Genomic DNA, 18,308 nt, shown 5'->3' on the forward strand with positions numbered 1-18,308 from the left:
TTTCTGAAGGGTGAAAAATTAGCTGAAACTTTTCCCGGGGTGAATTTGAGCAAGTGCCCAGAGCTGGGAGTTACTGTGTGCAGTGGGGAAGGTCATCTCTGCAGCGACTGATGGAGCTCCCGCTGTGATTACAAACAGAAAAAAGGACCCAAATTTTGCATCCAGTCTCGTGGTGTGTATAGCATGTTTGAGTGTTGCAGCGTGTTGCTGCTGTCAGAGAGCTCTTTTCCCATGTAACCTGTCCTTCAGCTGTGCCCCTCACTCATAAAAAGATTCATAATTTGAGAATTTAAAACATTCTTCAGAAATCAACTGCGGATCTCATTCTGTGTGATAACCGAGCAATGGGCAATGCTCTTTGCAATGAGACCGAGCTTCATTCCCATTGAGGTTACACCAGCTCTCACGGCTTTCCCCAAAAATAACCAAGCCACGACACAATTAGCATTTCTATATCATGCTTTGGGATGTACAAATATGGGATAGAGACCACAGGAAAACACGTGGGAACTTCATGGTTCAGGTTGTGCTTTTGTCATGGTGTTCAAGATTTGCATGGTACATGTAGATGGAACCCTTCCTTTCCTGGTTTGCTTTTCCTTTTTCTACCTAAATGAATCATTTAATTTTTTTTTAACACTTCCATATGAAACTGAACACTAACCTTTAACATTTTTATATGAATTTCTTGGGCTTTTTGGAACAGTAAGCTTAACAAGCAAGTGATTGTAATTTGGTGATAATATTTGCAATGGATAACTGAGTTGAACAGCCTTGAAATTAAAATTATACGTCTCCAAGTAAATGCTTTTTGCATTTAATTGCAAGCTCGGTCTAGTGTTGACCCATTCTTTCGGAGCAAGTAGAATAAATATTCTTTCCATAGTTCACCTAGCTGGGGATTTCTGCCTGTATGAAGTTTGACTCTGCGAATTAACATGTGTGCCTATTTTGTGTTGCTTTTCATAGTAACAATCTGAGTTTGGGAGGAAAATAAGTTGAAATGTGAACAATGAAAGAAGCAAACGTTAAGCTTGCAAAAATAATAAAACTTCCAAAGTTGTCGAAAGGGTTCACCTCATTTATCTGCAGCATCTCGCCACTACGGGGACCTGAGAGACCCTTGGGGCTGGACAAACAGCACCCGTTGTGTCCCTTAGCTGCTCTCCTAGAATCATTAAGGTTGGAAAAGCCCTCCAAGACCATCTGGTCCAACCTTCCCCCTACCACCGACGTCACCCACTAAACCATGTCCCTAAACACCACGTCCAACCTTTCCTTAAAGGAAAGGTTTTTCTTTAAAAGACGTCTCCTAGAAGGGCTGGGTATGTTTTGTTGTTGTTGTTGTTGTTATTGTTGTTTTTTTAAGGAGTGGCCTGCAGCACTCTGCATGGGAGGTGATGCACCTTGCATCAGGGCAGACCTGACTTCTGGGTGCCAGCAGGTCTTGCCCTCCTGCTCTGCTGGCCGAATTGATGCCATAGCGCAGCATTCAGTGAGAGTTTAGAGAGTGTGAGACAAGCCCCGAGTGGATGACTCACGGTTTCTGTTCAGCGTTCATTTCTGCAAATACCTGTTTTGGGTGAAAACCGAAGGAAGTTCCCCTAGTCCAAAGTTTATCTCGGCTTTTCTGCTTTTCCCTAGGTGTCAGCTCTGACGAAGATGGTACCGTTGCAAAGTTGACCACGGCGAGCCCAGGAGAAGCTAAGCAGATCACCATCACTACAGCCACCAGCAACGTCCAAGGGAGCTCCCCCACAAGCAAGCCGGGCAGCCAAATTCCCAACCCTGGGGCGTTGCCCCCAACAACTCCAGGGGCAGCCCCCACAAGCAAACCAGGAAGCTCAGCACTCTCCATCCCTGCAACATCATCCACCACTGCTCCAAAGACCACCCCTACAAGCACTCTGAGGAACCCACCCACCACCCAGCCATCAGTAACCACAACTCCAACCATAAAGCCCACAGACAAGCCAGATGACCCTCTGCCTTCCCCCACCACGTCACTTAGTGCTCCTCAGAAGGTCAGCCCTTCAGCCAGCTCCAGGACCACCCCTACAGCAGCCCCCAGCACCACCCAGCAGAAGACCACCCCTGCAGCCACCTCGGGAGGCTCGGTAGCCAAGCCTGCTGCAAGCCCCAATCCCACCCAGGCGAGCAGCTCCCTAACCACGACGAGGGGCTCGGTGGTTGCTGTCACGACATCTCCGTGCAGCGTGGATCAGGGAAGCTGCCCCTCGGGCCAGTTGGCCAGCACTGTTGGGAGCACTGGAGTCCCAGCAGCCGGCCTTCCACCCAGCGTCAAGGACCTCAGTGCCTCTTCTCCCCAGTCCGTCACTGACCAGCCTCGCTCTTCTCCTGCTTCTCCAGTCCAGAGGCTGGCCTCTTCCCCGCAGCCAGGGAGTGCTGTCACCTCTGCTACCTCTTCTGCTGGGTCCGTGTCCCCTGCCCCTGCTAAAACACCTCCGTCTTTACCCACTGGCAGCACAGTCAAGGTCTCAAATGCTGCCACCACACCGACTCCTCGAGCAGGTAACAGAAGACTAAAACCTTGATTTTTTGGGGTAGGGTGCCCTTATGAGATCTTTTCCTTTGGCTACCCTATACACCTCCTGTCATTATGGGGTGCCATTGCCTCGTCTCATTTTAGGACTTTCCAGCATACTTTTTTCCATGACACCCTGACGTTTAGGTCCCCGTTGTTGTCAGTGAGATCGTGTCAATGTAATTCAAGGCACGGATCATCTGAAAGCACGGACGTCTGCTTTCAGGTGGACCAAACCCCAAGCATCGCTGACTGCAGTGCCTCGATCTTCAGTGGCTGCAAAAGGGAGGCAGCAGCAATAACTTCAGAGGCAGGGCATTGATGAAACAGATTGATGGCACCCCAAATGCTGAACGAGGAAGGTCCCTAATACAGCTGACAGCTTAGTGAAGGCTGTCTGGGCATGCACAGAAAATAAGCTTTAGATGACTAAGGAGATTTTGTGGCTCAACTCTGAGTCTACAACCCCAGAGGACTCTAAGCAGTTAGGTAGGATATTCAGCACGACCACAGGGGTTTGGGATGCTGACTTCTGCCTGAGAAGCATTAGCAGTGCCCACATGGTGGTTTGGATATTGCTGAACACCACCAATGTGCTTGCTCTAGACCTCTGGAGCTTTGTGGGGTCGTTGTTAGTTCACTGGTGAGGCACAGCTCCACCTCCCCTGTGGCATTTGTTGGAACCCTTCATTATCCTCCTCTGGGGAATATCTAGTCGACCCAGTTCTCGTTACCTGCAATGCAGAAGCCACTCCTTCCCTTCCAGCCTTCCAGCTCCTCCTTGCTACCAGCATCACCAAACAGGCCAAGGTTTTATGGCAACAGCAGCTTCACTGGCTTTCTCCAAGCCATGTTTCAAGCTAGCAGTTAAGGATAGGTGAAATGAGTCTTGAATCGTCAAGAAAGAAGATTCTATGAATCTTCATAAAGGATGTTTCCTTCCCCTCATGCTCCACAGGACTATTCTCCATTAAAGGATGGACAAGGAAATTATTTTGATTCAAATTCGGCATGAAACATTGAACATGAAGGGGTTAAGAAATATTTGCGTACAATAAATAGGTGAGAGAATGAAACTGAAATATTATTTTTTTTCCCCTGGAGTCTCCACAAGGTGTCCAGGAGAAAATATCCCTCATTTTTGCTGCAGAAGAGGCAGGAATCTGAAAAGGAAACAGGCTGTAAACAGGATGTAGTGCTCTAATTCTCTTTGTCACCATTTAAGGATCAATTAGGAACCTGGGGATGCAAATCCTTGAAAGGATCTGTGAAGGCAGGAGGCTGCTCCTTGCATTACTCCCTTTGCACAAGAAACCTTAAAATGCTACAGGCCTTAACAAAGGCACCTGAGATGGTCTCAGGTATCTGTGACACTCTCATGGGGCTGGTAGATGGCTCCCTGCTAGACCCAGTCTGCCTCCCGTAGTACCAGGCACTACTAAACAGGTCATCCTGGGCTTCTTCCATAGCTGATGGAGATGCAGCCAGCAGAGTTTATGGTATGCTGCATCCCCTCTTTTAGGGCTGCAGTGGTCAGGGGGATGGCACGCTGACCTCCATTAACTGGAGATCCTGGGTAGCCAGCTCAATCTACCTCTGTTGTAGACTTCTAGATGTTGTAGATGAAAGAAACATGGACAAGGTGAAATGAGGGCCATCCCATTTGCCCAGCAATACCTGTTTTTTAAGTGATTTCCCAGCTAGCACAGCCATCGTAGCCCTTGGGTTCATCTCTCCAGAAGAGTCGGATGGCTTTCAGCAGTGGAAAATATCATCAACAATACGATTTTTATTTTAAAACAGGAGCAACCCAAAGCCTTTCCATGAGTTGCTAGGTGTAGTGAGGAGCTTAAAGGCAGGGCAAGAGTTGGAAACCCATTTTCACCCTCTCACAAGTGGAGCTGTGTCAGCTGTATCCTCTCTGCTGTATATCAGTGTCTGTCTTCTTGTTTTTTGGTGTGTGTTGGGGACCCAGACCACACAAGCCAAGGATCTGTGCCAGACAAACCCGGACTTACTGAGCGGAGCCCCACCAGTGCCCAGCCGCCAGCACCAGCCCAGGGGGACCAGACGATAAGCAGCAGGCCTGCCCAACAACACCCTAATATTTCCTTCAAAAATGAGGTAATGACACCTACAGGAAGGTGGGCACTTTGTGATGGTGTCCAGAACATAGCTAAAAAGGGCGCTCGCTTTTCCTGAATCAGCTCTGTTGAGTTGGGAGCACGATCCCAAACTCAACTTTTATCCCCAAGTCACACTAATTTTTAGCTGGCATGTAGGTGTAAAACCTGCAGCCCTTCTCACTGTGTGTGTCTGTGTCAGAGAGAAAACACAAGACAGCAAAATAAGAGTGGATAAACACTCTCTCACATTACTTTCCAGAGATGGATGGAGGTGAAGAGGACCATACATTGGGTGCTGACCAGGGAAGAAGTGAAATTTGGGAAGAGAGGGGAAGTGTAATGGCCCTGGTGACAGAGCAAAGACCACAATTCAGTGTAAACCTTGCAGAAAATGGCTTGGGAGGGTCTAAAAATGCAAGCCCGGATAATGAAAGACCCTGGTGCTAATCAGGAGGGAAGGGGATCCTGTTTCTAGACGCTCATCTTTTGTAGGGTAGAACTGCATCGTGGACACTGGCATGGATCTTCCTACTGCCCAAGCCAATTCCCACTTTGCCCCATACTGCAAACCCTAAGACAGGTTTAGGAGGTAAATTAGCAAGCATTCCCCAGGCAACCGTTCAAGTTACCCAGGAGAACTCTTATCACACAGTGGAGGGCTGCTGGGCCTGTCCTGTCCTCATAAAGCAGGTCAGGGCTTTGGTTGGGTTGGCTCATGGTTTGGGGCAGATTGTTGTATCAGTGGTCAACGGCCCTTCAACCTATGCCAACATTTTGACAGTTGTATTTCTTGTGTCTTTCCAGATCATTTGTGACAACCAGATCCAAGACACGTGGCCCATCATAAATCTGAAAGAAACTAAAACCTGTGTAAGTAGCATCCTTGGGGATTTTTCCGTAGGATTAGCTGCTGGGCTGCTGTTAGTGATCAGCTGGCAACCTGTGGCGCTCTGAGCATGTGAGCCTACAGAGATCACAGTAATTCCCTCAAAATAAGATGCAAAAACTTTTGGAATGTACAATGGTGAATGTAAATCCATGCTCATCAGTATCACCCAGTGGGGGACGTGGCAGGAACAGAAGAAACCCATGAGGACTTCTTCATGTGGAGGGACCCACTCAGCCAGCCTAGGTCTCAGAAAAGAGGCACTGGAAAGTTTTAGAAGATGAAACCATCCTTTAAAGCTAATGGGGAAGCTTTGCCTTTGACTGCAGAGGAGCATGAAGTTCACCCCAAAACTCAAAAAATAAATAAAAAATGTGAAGGTGGCATCCAGCTACGGAGTGACCAGCAGGTGGGAGTCTGGTTTTTTTTGTGCTCCTTGATGCTAAATGAGCTCATGAATCCCTAAAGTAAGAGCAAAAATCTCTAATTCATTTGTTCCAAAGCCTCTGCAGGACGAGAAAGTGGTACGATGTAGTTCCAAGGTGAGGGAAAGGCAAACCCAACCCAAGAGTATATACCAAGACCCCTTTTCTTGGGGGGTACCCAAATCCCTGGTGGCTTTTCTGAGGGATACCCACTTTCAAAAACATTTGTGTGGAAACTACAGGTTTCCTGCAGTAGGGAAGATGGAATTTATTAATAATTTATAAATAGGTTGAGTTTTTAGCTTTATGGCCAGGAGCAAGAGCCAATACCACACGGCTGGTGAGATCTTAAATGCTGGTGAGATCCTGACTGCTGTGCATTTGGGGTGTTTTTTTGTTGGTTTGGGGGTTATAATGTTCTGGTTTTTGGACCTCGGCACTGCCAAGGCAATGTAAGCATTGGGAAATTGCCAACCCGTGGGCATTCCCACAGCTCATGCTTCGCAGCATCAACTAGCTGCTCAGGTTCATGAACCTCAGCTGTCCCCAGACGGACTGGCATTGACTTCACCGTATGGTGGCAAGATGCAAAGAGCAGTTTTATGAACCATAATCCCTAAAACCACTTGAAATGCATACTGAGAGGAGTACAATGGCTCCTACTGACCACAGCAGCTTTGAAATTCCCTGTGGCTAGGTGGCGGCCCTGCCTGGCAGCCCTGGAGAAGGTTTGCATCATCTCCCTCTAGCACCCGCTGAGCTCCTGGAAGAGGGAAAACCCCTGTGCTGCCACCTCATGGCCATCACCTTCCTGCTTTGGCTCTTGCTGGGTGGAAGTGCTCTTTGCCCAGATACCAGCTGAAGCAATGATTTTTTGGCCATGTTGCCCTGAATGCTGAGGATGAGGATGCCCATGGCCTGGATGCTACAGCAGGAGAGCCCTTCCTGAGAGCGTCCACTTACCAGCCCCATGCAGTGCCCAAACCCACAGCCGTGTCTGCCCTGGGAAAGCTTCTCACCAAATTTTTCATGGACTATATACAAATATTTCATCAGATTGACCAAATCTAATTTTGGAGCCCAAAACATCAAGGTGACCTATGACCATCGTGGTGTTTAAGGCTTTATCCCTCCTCCTGGGTGCAGTCTCACTGCGTGGAGCTGCTCCCCATCCCATGGCTTAGCTCGAGCTGTGCCACAGGGCTTTGTGGAAATGGGGCTGTAAGGCTGCGAAATGATGGTGCACGGCGATGCACCAGCAAGCTACGGGGTGAGCAGACATCACAGCTTGGCATCATCTGTGGTCCTCTCTGGGCATTTGCTCCCTGGAGCTGGTGAGCCACCACGTCTACCCCACTCTTTTCCTTGGGGTCCCCTGGGTGTGATAACGATCGGCAGCCTCGTTAGTGCTAAATGCCAATTGCATTCTGAAATGGCTGCAGAAAGACTGCAAGGGTGCATCCTCCCGTAGCATCAGTCCCCTCCGCTGCCAGAACACCTCCCAGCCATTAACATCCCATTCGGTAAATTCCCGAAAATCACATTAAATGTTATGCCTCCCAAGCTGAGCAACTAGCAGAGAAGTGGCACTATCTGGCTTCCCTGCTTTGTAGGTCCCGTAAACAAGTCTCTAGCCAAAGCTTGACAGCAAAGTGAAAAAAAACCCTTCGCATTTTGCAGCCCGTGGGAAAACAGGAAAGTGTGTGCTATAAGGAGAAGTGTTCCAGAAAGGGCTCGGATCCTGGGCCGTAAAACAAGCCAGGATTGGGACTGCATTGTGCTGAAAGCTCAGCTCCAGCTGGGTGAAGCACGGTGAGGGCAATGCAGGGGCTGGGAGACGTGCCCACGTCCCACCTGGCAGAGGAGGGGGTGATGCGGGCATCCCCCCTGTGCCTCGCAGCTCCTGGAGCATCGTTGGCAGTGCGGGGACCCTGACAAAAAGCTTGGGACTGAGCCTGAGAGCCACGGGCACTGCACCTCAGTTTCTCAGCTTCAGTGAACTCAAAATTTCAAAAGAAAATGATCTGCAAACTCTTAAAATGAAAAAACAAAAGCCGGTTTTATAGTTGGTACCATGCAGGTGAATGAAGGTCCTTTACAGGCTGCTCGGTTCCAGCATCCTTCATTGGTGGGTGATGTTTTTGTCTAGCGCTGAGCTGTTTGGTCCAGGTTGTCCCACACTCCCTGTTGTCCCTTCTCCTTCCGTTGATTACAGCAGGATCTTAACAGGTTTCTTAATGAGGCTCGTTAGCCTAATGCCTTGCGCTATGTAGGGTGACTTTCCTAAGGTCTAGCTCCTGTATCCTCAGCTGGGTTTTCGGTGGCTGCTTGGGGTGCTCCAGCCTCAGCAGCCACCCCGCTCCTCACCCCAAACCCATTCGGTGCCACGGGAGGTGACAATGCTAGAGGTGACCAGTGTCCCCTGAGCTCCATCAGGACCGCAACAACCCCACGACCACCTCCCAGGGCTCCTTCACCACATCCCCAGCTGGGACCTGGATGTGCCCAGCTCGGAGGATACCGGGGGGGCACCACAACCTGCTCCAGCCAGGGGATGCAAAACACACGGCGAGACCCCCGTACCCGAACCTGTCCCCCCTCTCCGGGCTGGGGACGGTCCCCAAGGGGCCGCGGGACCCTGTGCCGAGCAGGGTCGTACCCCCACTCGCCCCACCCGGCTGTTTGTTGACTCAAGTGCCGTTACCTCACCGGGGGATGTTGGTTTTAGGTCCCCGCCAGTGTGGGAACCGGATCCGCGCCGCTCGGCAGCGCCTCTCAACTCCGGCCAAGGAATGCGAGCGGCTCCGGCGGGGAGAGGGCGCGAGGCCGGGGCACCACCAGGGCATCCCCCTGGCCCCCTGCTGGGAAAGGGCAAATCCCTCCTGATCAGCATGTTACGGGGTTTAGGCATCGCTCGACAGCCAGCAGGAAAGCGGTTTGGTGCTCATCATCCTTAAAATGCAAGGGTTTTAGCCTCCCTGGCATCCGCCCCCCCAAAAAAAAAAGTTTTAAATGTTTTTGCTTCTTCGTGGGGTGCCAGGAGGAGGAACGGGGTGGCCAGTGCTGGGAACTGTGAGGGAAACCCCGGAGAAGGCTTTGCAGGGAGGCAGCAGAGAGGCTTTTAAGGCTGCTGCCAAACAGAAAGTGCTGTGCGTGCTCAGGGACCGAGAGCTGCAGGACGTGCAAAGCGTAGGAGCACAGCCCAGCGTCCGAGCAGGCTAAAAACAGCACCCCAAGCGAGCCAAGGCCTCTCTGCCCTCTCCAGCTGCCTCATCCTGCTGCCTGCAGCTTTTCCCCTGATGCTGCTGGGGATGCAGCCAGGACAGCTCGAAGGAAGAAGCTTTTCCTGCTACAAATAGAAAGGGAAAAGTTCCCAGTGCCGAGCTCGCCCTCTTGCTGCACCCGGGACCAGCCTTCCGCCCCACCACGTGCATCCTGGTTCTACCGCCGCTTCCAGGGCCACTTCCCAAATATTTAGATGAAATGGGGTGAGATTCGGGGCTTTCCTCAGCCAAGGGGGACGCTGGTGGCCGTCAGCACAAGCAGGACCTGGAGGGTTGCAGAGGGAGGAAGGTTGGAGGTGCTGGAGCAGGTGGGAGCAGAGCTCTTCCCAGCCAGGGCAGCTTGTTTCCAAAGGGTGTGCCTGGAAGATTTTTTGCATGCAGGGGCTGTGCGTGCAGGATGAGTGCATGCAGGGTCTCTGCAAAGAACATCTCCAAATGTGGGGTTTGTGCATGCAGGATCTGTGCACGTAGAACCTGTGCATGCGGCTCCCATGCATGCAGCTCCCGTGCACGCGGGACTTGCACGTGCAGGATTTGTGCACACAGGTCTGTGCACACAGCATCTCGGTGCAGGAGCCATGCATACAGATCCTGTGGATGCAGGATTGTACCCACGGGATCCATGCACGCAGTGCCTTTGTGCACAGGAGCTCTGCATGCGGCATCTCTGCGTGTCGGACCTGTGCACGCACGATGTGTGCATGCAGGATTGTGCACGCAGGAGCTGTGCGTGCAGGATTTGTGCGTGCTGCTGTACAGGATCTGTGCACAAAGCATCTCTGCATGCAGGCTGCAGAGCAATCAGCTGTACTTTAGTGAGCTCCCAGCTGCTGGGGAGCATCAGGCAGATGCAGAGGGTCTCAGGAGCACCCAGAGGGGCCGAGGGCTCCATGCACCCCTCCGCAGTCATCCCTCCGGTACCACCCAGCCTCACCCCTGCAGCAATGCTCCAGTTCATACGGAAGCAAAACCCTTTTTTTCTCTGCTCTGCAGAGCCCCGGGGAATGCCCAGGGGGTAGAAATGCAGGTGGTGGGAGGGATGGAGATGCCCCTGGAGCACCACAGCCCTGTCTCGTTCCCGCTGTGGCCTCAGCTCCCCACCCCGCTTCCCTCGGGGACCTGCTATTCCTGGAACACCAAAAGCTGTGGCTCGCAGATAAGACCGGCGCAGGGCCCCGGCGAGGAACGGCAGCCAAGAGCTCGGCTTTTCCTAAAGAAACGACTTTTGAACTTTTCCTGTTCCCTGGGAGGGCCGGCAGCGGCCGGACGAGGAGGAGGAGGAGGGATGGCTCCAGCCGCAGCATCCGAAATCACAGTCCCACGTTGTGCCAGGAGAGGCTTAGATTTGGTTTAGATTGGATTCCTTTATGGAGAGGGTGCTCAAGCACCAGGACAGGCTGCAGATATTTAGGAGATGAGCAGAGGTGGCACCAGGGGACGTGGTTTAGTGATGGGACGTGGTAGGTCGGGGTGGTGGCTGATGATCTTGAAGGTCTTTTCCATCCCCAGCGACGCCATGACCCCGCCACCCTGGGGAAGGGGCGTGATGCTGCGGGGCGCCGGGTGCGTGGGCGGCGGTGCCAAGCCCCTGTTTGTCCCCGCAGGCCGACTGGAGGGCTGCCAGCAGCAACGAGTCCTTCTTCGAGATCTTCTGCTCCATAGGGCGGCAGGCGTTCGACATCCACAGGGACAAGTGCACCGTGACGCTGGCCTCCTCCACACCCCAGCGCTGGGCTGTGCACGCGGTGGTGCACCGTGAGTGTGGCCCAAAGCCCTGTTGTGGGGAGGGTTTGGGGGGGATATGGGTGTGGGGAGGCAGCTGGAGGCTCAGGGGGTTTACCAGAGCCCTGTCAGGTTCTGCTTTCCTCGGGTTGCCCTTTCCTGGGGGCTTGGGAGATGCACAACAAGCCCAGAAATGAGCTTTGCTCATCAATGTAGCCTTGAGCCCACCAGGTCCCTCTCCTTGTCCATGGTAAATCATAGCAGGGACCAGTGTCCAGGAGAAAAACACCTCCAGCGTCATCAAAACCCAGTGCCCGGCTCAAATCCTTCCCCAAAGGACCACGGAGGGGAGCTTCTTGGCCACGTCTGAGCCCTTTGGGTAAATCCAGCTCTGCCCATGGGTGTCCAAACATTGCTTGAGCACAGGGGCATCGGGATGGAGGCATCAGGGGATGGAGGCATCACGCTGCCCTGGAGCTGTGGGGAGGAAGGGTTGAGCTCCATCCTCCTCCTCACCAAGGCTAGGAATCACCTCCAGCAGGTGATCATGGGCAGGGGAACCCAGAGGGGCCCTGGGGACCGATTCTGCACTGCTCCAGCACTGTGTTTGCAGCCAACATTTTGTAAATCTCCCAACGCGGAGCTCCCCATGGGTGTTTGCACAGGGGACAGTGGGGACAAGCCACCAGCTGTCCCCACGTGGGCTCTGACCCACCGGGTACAGCCCCCGTCCCCAAAACAACACCCGAGGGAGGGAACGGGGCAGCCTCTCTCCCGCAGCAGGATGTGACCCGCTTGGGATCCCACCTCCTCCTACCGTGGTGGTGTCACCCCCTGTTTAGGTTTGGGGTCAAGCCTGGACCTTTCCCCCATAGCTCCCTTGATAAGACCTCCAGGAGGGACTTGGGTCTCCTTGGCTAGCTTTAGAGGGACCCAAAATGTCCCTCCATGGAGCTCCTCCACTGAGCAGGAGGCGGTGGCACAACCCGTCCCCTCTCCATCCCCGTGCTCACTGCAGCTTCTGTCTTCCCCCAGGCCTTTTACACCCTGAAGCTGTCTTCAAGGAGCTGAAGGAGAAGAGGAATGAGCTCGAGAAGGTAAGCAGCTCCCCAGGCACGACGTGGGGACGTCCCCAAAGGAGGCTGGCACAGGGTGGCCACCCCACCTTGGATCCTGACCCGTCCTTCCCTCGACAGCTGGGCATCGTCAACGTCACCTACCTCAACCAGGAGATGGAGGAGGAGGTGAAGGACCAGTTCAGCACGCCCCTCATCATCACCATCATCACCCTGGCCTGCTCCCTGCTGCTCGTCGCGGCCATCTACGGCTGCTGCCACCAGCGTTTCTCCCAAAAGAAGAACCAGGTGAGGTGGGAGGAGGGTTGGGACGGGCACCCCGAGACGCCTCCTTGCCCCAGGGGCACCTCGAGGAGGCGGGGAGCACACGAGTTGCCCCTCTGCTGGTGGAGACCTCCCTGCTGGTGCCACTCGAGGGGCTGCCGTGCAAAATCTCAGCGTAGGGTGCCCGAACGCCACGGGTGCTTTTGGGATGGGGACCAAGGGAACGAGGGGCTGGAGGTGCAGGGGTACGGCCACGAGCAGCATCCGTCTGCTGCCCCCAGGGCAGCTGAGCAGCGTCCTCAGGTCCGGGCATAATTTTGATGAGAGAGGCTTTCTCAACCCAAATCCCCCCTCTCCGAACCCATCCACTCCTCCCCTTCACCCCCCCCCACCCCAAAAAGAAACAAAAGATTGATCACGAAAAATAAATACGGCACCAAAGGAGAAGGGGAGCACGGGGACAGATCTTTTTCTGACTGCTTGCGAGCATAGTTTAGGAAGTCAAAAGCATTTCTCCTTTTTTGCATTTGTTTTTTGGACGCTTTTTCCTTTTTTGTTTTTATTTTTTTTAAATTTCGCTCCTGCTGCTTTCAAAAATGACTTGAAAGTTTTGTTGTGTTGTGTTTTTTTTTTTCTTTTTTCTTTTTTTTTCCTTTTATTTTTCTCCCTTCCCCCCCCCCCCCCTTTTTAAACCCTGCTGTTGTTTCACCTTGGAAATAAGCAGCACATCCACCCTGATCTCCCCGGGTTTGATGATGGACGTGCCATCCTGATCTTTAATGTGAGTTAAATTCAACGCAGGGGTGGGTGCCGCATCTGTAACTCCCCCCCCCCCAGCTCCCCGGCTTTTGCCCCCCCTGTGATGGTTGGCAGCTTTTAACAAGACTAAAGCCTACTAAAGCCCAGCTTGGAAGACCCCTGCCCCTCGCTGTGGGTGCTGTGCCACGGCGGGGAGGAAGCACTGCCCGAGCATCCCTCGACCTGGGGGGGTTTTACCAGCATCCCTCGACCTGGGGGGGGGTTGCCAGCATCCCCCCCAAACCTCGAGGGCTCAGGGCCCCCCCCTGCTTCCAAGCACCCCCCTCCAGCTCCGCCGCCCGCTCCTGCAGTGCCTGCTCGCGCCGAGCCCTCTGGTTTCGCTTCTCCATCCTTTTCCCTTCCCACCGTTTGTTAGGAGCAACGCGTCGGCTGTACGGCCAGGAGGACACACACAGAGAACCCTAAGAAAATAAGGGGGAGAACACAGGAGTCTGTAAACACAGCCCCTGTAAATCCCCATGGGACGGGATGGGGCTGAAGGAGCCGCCCGTGGTAAATGCAAGGTTGGGATGAGATGGGGATGCTGCTGGCGGTGGAGATGAAAGGAAAGCGCCCACAGGGCTGGGGCACAGCTGGAAGTAGTGTGGATCCGAGCGCCGGGTGATTCAGCGCCTGATTCATCCCTGAATCAGCCCTTTCTGAGGAGGGGGGGGGATGCCCCAGCCAAAACTGTGCGTGGTCAAAGGGAAGGGAGAGGGAAGGTCTCCACCAGGAGCTCTCCAGGACAGGGCACGGGGGTGATGCTGGTGCAGGGAGAGATGGGCTGGTGGCATCTGCAAGCAGGGAGATGTCGGGGGGGGGGATGAGTGGAGAATAAAAATAAAGGGACAAAGGGGGCAGAAAGGGGAGCTGGGGAGGCAGGAGCAGGGACGCAGGGTTGGGGCGAGCCGAGGATGCTCAGCCTTCGGTGCTGGCCTCCTCCCAAGGTGTGTGACGTGGGGACACAGCCACGTCACCCCAGCTGCCCTCGGGGAGGTTTTTCTGCAGGTCTCCAGCTGCTCTCCCCTCCTGCCACCACCGGCAGCCTCCTCCTCCAGCCCCGTGCTCCCCCCCCCCTCGCCGTGCCTGCAGCCCCCAGCCTCTGCTGCCCCATGGAGCCTCCCTCTACGAGCAGCAGCCTCGTCGGGCTGGAAGGCTGCAAATACTGCAAGGGGAGGACCCGAGGTGTCAGGCAGGGCACATCCGAGCTCTTCCTCACCGGGGTTTTTTCTGGGTTTTCTCTTCCTCGCAGCAGCGCCTGACGGAGGAGCTGCAGACGATGGAGAACGGCTACCACGACAACCCCACGCTGGAGGTGATGGAGACCTGCTCGGAAATGCAGGAGAAGAAGGTGAACCTCAACGGCGAGCTGGGCGACAGCTGGATCGTCCCTCTCGACACCATCATGAAGGAAGACCTGGAGGAAGAGGAGGACACGCATTTATAGGATACGGAACTTGATCCCGCAAGAAGCAACTCCCCCAGAACCCCCAACTCCCCTAAAAAAAAAATTAAAAAAAAAAAAACAAACATAACCCCCCCATACACACGCACAATTCCGAAACAAGGCAAAATTCCCAGAAAAATCCCTCGTGAGCTCATCACGGCCGCCAGGTGGGGTGCAGGATGGCAGAGGGAGGGATGCGAGCAGACAGCTCCGTGGTCACCACAGCACCCGCATCGGGACGAGCGGCTCTGTCACCCATGGGTGCTCCTTGGGACCAACCCCACGGGACCCAAAGGGGTGAATGGGGCAGCTTTGGTGCCCTGCTTTCCTCCAAGCAGGGATGTCCGAGGTTTTTTTCGCAGCAGGGATGCTGCGTCCCCTCCCGTCCCCCATCTGACCACAGCCTCCAGCTACCGAGGGACCCCAAAATAAAAAGAAACATCACGAGGATGGGAACGGGAGCGCAGACCCCAACAGCAAACCTGGAAATCAGAGCTCAAAAATTCCTCCAGCCCATGTCGTTCGGTCATCACCCTGCCCTCCCCGACACGCTCCCTTGCAGAACACCCAGGTATGGAGCAGGAGGAGCCGGACCAGCCCCTTCGCTCCCTTTTCAGCCGGTTTCCATCCCCGCCGAGCTGCTGGATGAAAACGCACCACGGCCACGCTTTGGGGCACAAGCAAATGCCCGGGGATGCCAAATCCCACCCTGCCTTCAGCTGCCCCACAAAGGGCTGCTCCAGGGCTGGGGCGATTTCTTGTTTCAGACCACGGGAAGGATGCAGCAGATTTTGCATTAACATTAAAGGAAGGGAGAGGAAAAGGAGTCACTCCTTGATTTCATCCTTCCGAGGAAGCGTTTGAGACCTGGAGCGATGCCTGATCGCCAGCCCAGGCACACGGTTGTGTTTTTGTTCTTTTTTTGCTGTAAAGGATCCCAGCCCAGCTCTGCGGCTGCATTTACCTATGGAAGCATCTGATCACCTGCCAGGAACGCCGCAGCAGCACCGGGCCCACCTCCATCCTCTGCCAGGGCCGGTGGCAACGTGCACGGCGATTTTTGGGGTCATGGTGTCCTGCGTGAGCTGCAGAAGAGATAAAAGCAGCAGAAGCGTGAGCCAGGTGGCTCGGTGGCAGCTTTCCATCCGCTCAGCCCTTGGTGTTTCCTCCCCACGAGGCCGATAAGCTCAATCCACATCCTCAAGCTTCCCTTTCTTCTTGAGAAGCGGCTGAAGGAGCAGAGATGTGCAGAGCAGCCTCCAGCTCAGCTCACTGAACCTCGTCCCGCAGCCCTTGGTCTCATATAAGGGCTCCCTTTGCAGTAAATCTTTAGAGGGGGTCAAAAATCAGAGCAGAAAATGGTTGGACTAAGGTCGTTGCTGGTTTTCCCCTTCCTGTCCCAGCTCCTTGCTGGCTCTGGAGGGATGGGGATGTCGCAGAGCAGCCCGGCTTTGGTGCAAGCAGATGCCCCAGGGGCAGGGCTGCGTCCTCCAGCAGGTGGCAGCGAGGGCAGAGGACCTGAAATCACTCAGGTGAGGGCATCTCCAGCATCCTCACATCAAGGTGGACCTCAGGGGATGGCTGAGGTGGGAAGGGAGCTCTGCAGGTCCTCGGGTCCGAGCCCTGCTCCGGCAGGGCCACGTCCAGGCGGCTTTTGGAGACCTCCAAGGAGACCTCCAAGAAAGGAGAAATGAGAAATCCTCCAGTCAAGGGGTGATGCAGCAAGGCCCTGGTGGTCCCAGGGAGGCAGAGGAGCTCGGGACGGAGCACAGCACCCAAGCAGGGTCATCCTGCCCCGCTCCCATCACGGCCGGGTGGTTTCCTTCAGGTCAACACCACGGGGACCCCTTCCCGTGGCCGTCCCCAAAGCCGGGCAAAGCAGAAGAGGTGATGAGAAATGGAAACGGTGCCCAAACCCCGCTCGGGGGTGCTGACAGATGAAAGGGAGGGGGCAGATCGCCCCGCAGCTGGTGGAAGATGCCTCGTGTCCCCTGGGGCCAGCTCTTCTCCCTTCACTCCTGCACTGACGGACAGTTTGAAGCGTTCGAGCCTATCTATTTTTGTATGTAAATACTCCTGCTGTTCATTAGCGATGTACTCAGCGCACTTCACTTATCTGTGCACTGCACTACGGGGAAGTGATTTTGGAGGGGGGAAAAAAATCAAAAAAAAAAAAAAAGAGAAAACAAAAATAAGTAAAAAGCTAAAGGCCAATCTGGGAGGGGACCAAAAACTCGCCGCGAAGCAGGAAAACGCCTCCCTGCTGGAGCTGGACAGCCCAGGGCCGGTGCCTCCACATGGGTGGCAGCGAGCCCGGCTCCTTAACATCCCAACAAGCCTTAACGAACCCTTAACGAAGCTCGCAGCCACTTGGGGAGGCACATTTCTTCCCGAATCGAGTGCCCGAATTCGGCAACCTTGCGGCTCGGTCCTCGGCGGCCAGCAGAAGCCCAGGATCCCCTTCCCAGGGCAGAGATGCCAAAGTGCTTTAAGGAGTCAGGTCCAAAGACTTTCTGAGAGAACCCTACAATGGCTTGAGATCAAGCAACCTTAAAATCTTTCAGAGCAGAGACCGGTGGAGATATCGACTGCTCGGCAAGTGCTTATAGTGATTTATATTTGAATAGGAATTGTACATTTATTTATTTTTCCAGACACCATATTTTTAAACCACTAATATTTTATAGTACATCTTCCTTCCCCTATTTAAAGAACTATTTCCTTGGAAAAAGAAAAAAAAAAAAAAAGAAAAAACAGTAAGTTTTTATGTTGGTAACATTCTTTTTGCAAAAATAAAATAAATCAGGTAGGAAATGCAGCGACGAGCATCTTTGGCCTTAATGCTTCCCTTCGTAGACCGTAGCCATAAATGTTAGACCAAAAATAAATGAAAATAAAAAAAATCTCCCCAGGCATTTCCTCCCTCCCTGCCCCTCTCCCCTCTTCCCCTGGCTTCCCTCCTCTTCCCCTACAACAGCTTTAAGGCGGGACACGCCGTGCGAAGCGATCGGGACTCTAACCTCCTGGCGAGCCTTTGGCGAGCAGTTGGGACAGACTTCTCCACTCGCAGACCCTCCAGGAGCGTGTAAATAAGGTTAGGATCAGTTATCTGCCGCTGACGGTGCCGTGGCCCCGCCGAGCAGCCCGATGCTGTGAGTGTCCCCTGCAAGCAGAGGACGCAGCCACCGAGCCCCGCACGCGTCCCGCGGCTCTCGCTTTCCGCACGGCGGCGCCTCCCGCGGGGACAGGAGTCTGACGTACACTGGAATTTACCGAGGAACTGGATCGCAGAGATTATTCTGGCATTTTCCTACAAATATATATATTTTGAGAGCATCATGTATTTCTGCCAATAAAGGTTCGTATGGAAAAGGCTCGTTTCTTGGCTGGGGGAACGGCGGGTGCTGGGCGGGGCGTGCAGGGCTTGGGCTCCAGATCCAGGACCAGCAGTCGTGTAGCGGGTAGGGCTGGTGTGGTTCAAGCTCGTTTGGAAAGCCAGCACAGGCTTTGCACAGTCCCGCTAGCAAGAAGACGTTAAAATGTTGGGATGAGCAGGAAGAAAATCAGCCCAGACAGTCAGGGATGCCCAACTTGCATTTCTGCCATGTCAAAGAAAACGGGATAGTGACGAAAACCTGACCTTGATTAAAGGGAGAAAACCCAAAAGGGAGGGATGCTCAGCTGGTGTGGGTGAGGCAGCTCCACCACTGCCTGTTGGAGTCCCCAGCGCCTTTA

At 53.9% G+C, this 18,308-nt stretch overlaps 1 protein-coding gene across 4 annotated transcripts in view; it reads left to right on the plus strand.

Annotated features, from left to right (window-relative positions):
- The window catches only part of PODXL (podocalyxin like), a 44,298-nt gene extending 26,353 nt beyond the window's left edge, over nt 1-17,945 (plus strand). The window contains exons 2-9 of one of the 4 annotated variants that reach the window (XM_083830626.1): nt 1,645-2,532; nt 4,521-4,669; nt 5,476-5,541; nt 10,871-11,021; nt 12,024-12,085; nt 12,185-12,352; nt 13,053-13,109; nt 14,379-17,945. In XM_083830626.1, coding sequence (XP_083686752.1) covers nt 1,645-2,532; nt 4,521-4,669; nt 5,476-5,541; nt 10,871-11,021; nt 12,024-12,085; nt 12,185-12,352; nt 13,053-13,109; nt 14,379-14,573 — 1,736 coding nt within the window. In that variant the 3' untranslated portion in view covers nt 14,574-17,945. The remainder of the gene's footprint in view (nt 1-1,644; nt 2,533-4,520; nt 4,670-5,475; nt 5,542-10,870; nt 11,022-12,023; nt 12,086-12,184; nt 12,353-13,052; nt 13,110-14,378) is intronic. The other 3 variants (XM_083830627.1, XM_083830628.1, XM_083830629.1) reach the window with 3 other exon arrangements.
- Nucleotides 17,946-18,308: the final 363 nt, after the last annotated feature.

Source organism: Anser anser (genome assembly GCF_964211835.1).
Source record: "Anser anser genome assembly, chromosome: 1".
NCBI lineage: Eukaryota > Metazoa > Chordata > Aves > Anseriformes > Anatidae > Anser > Anser anser.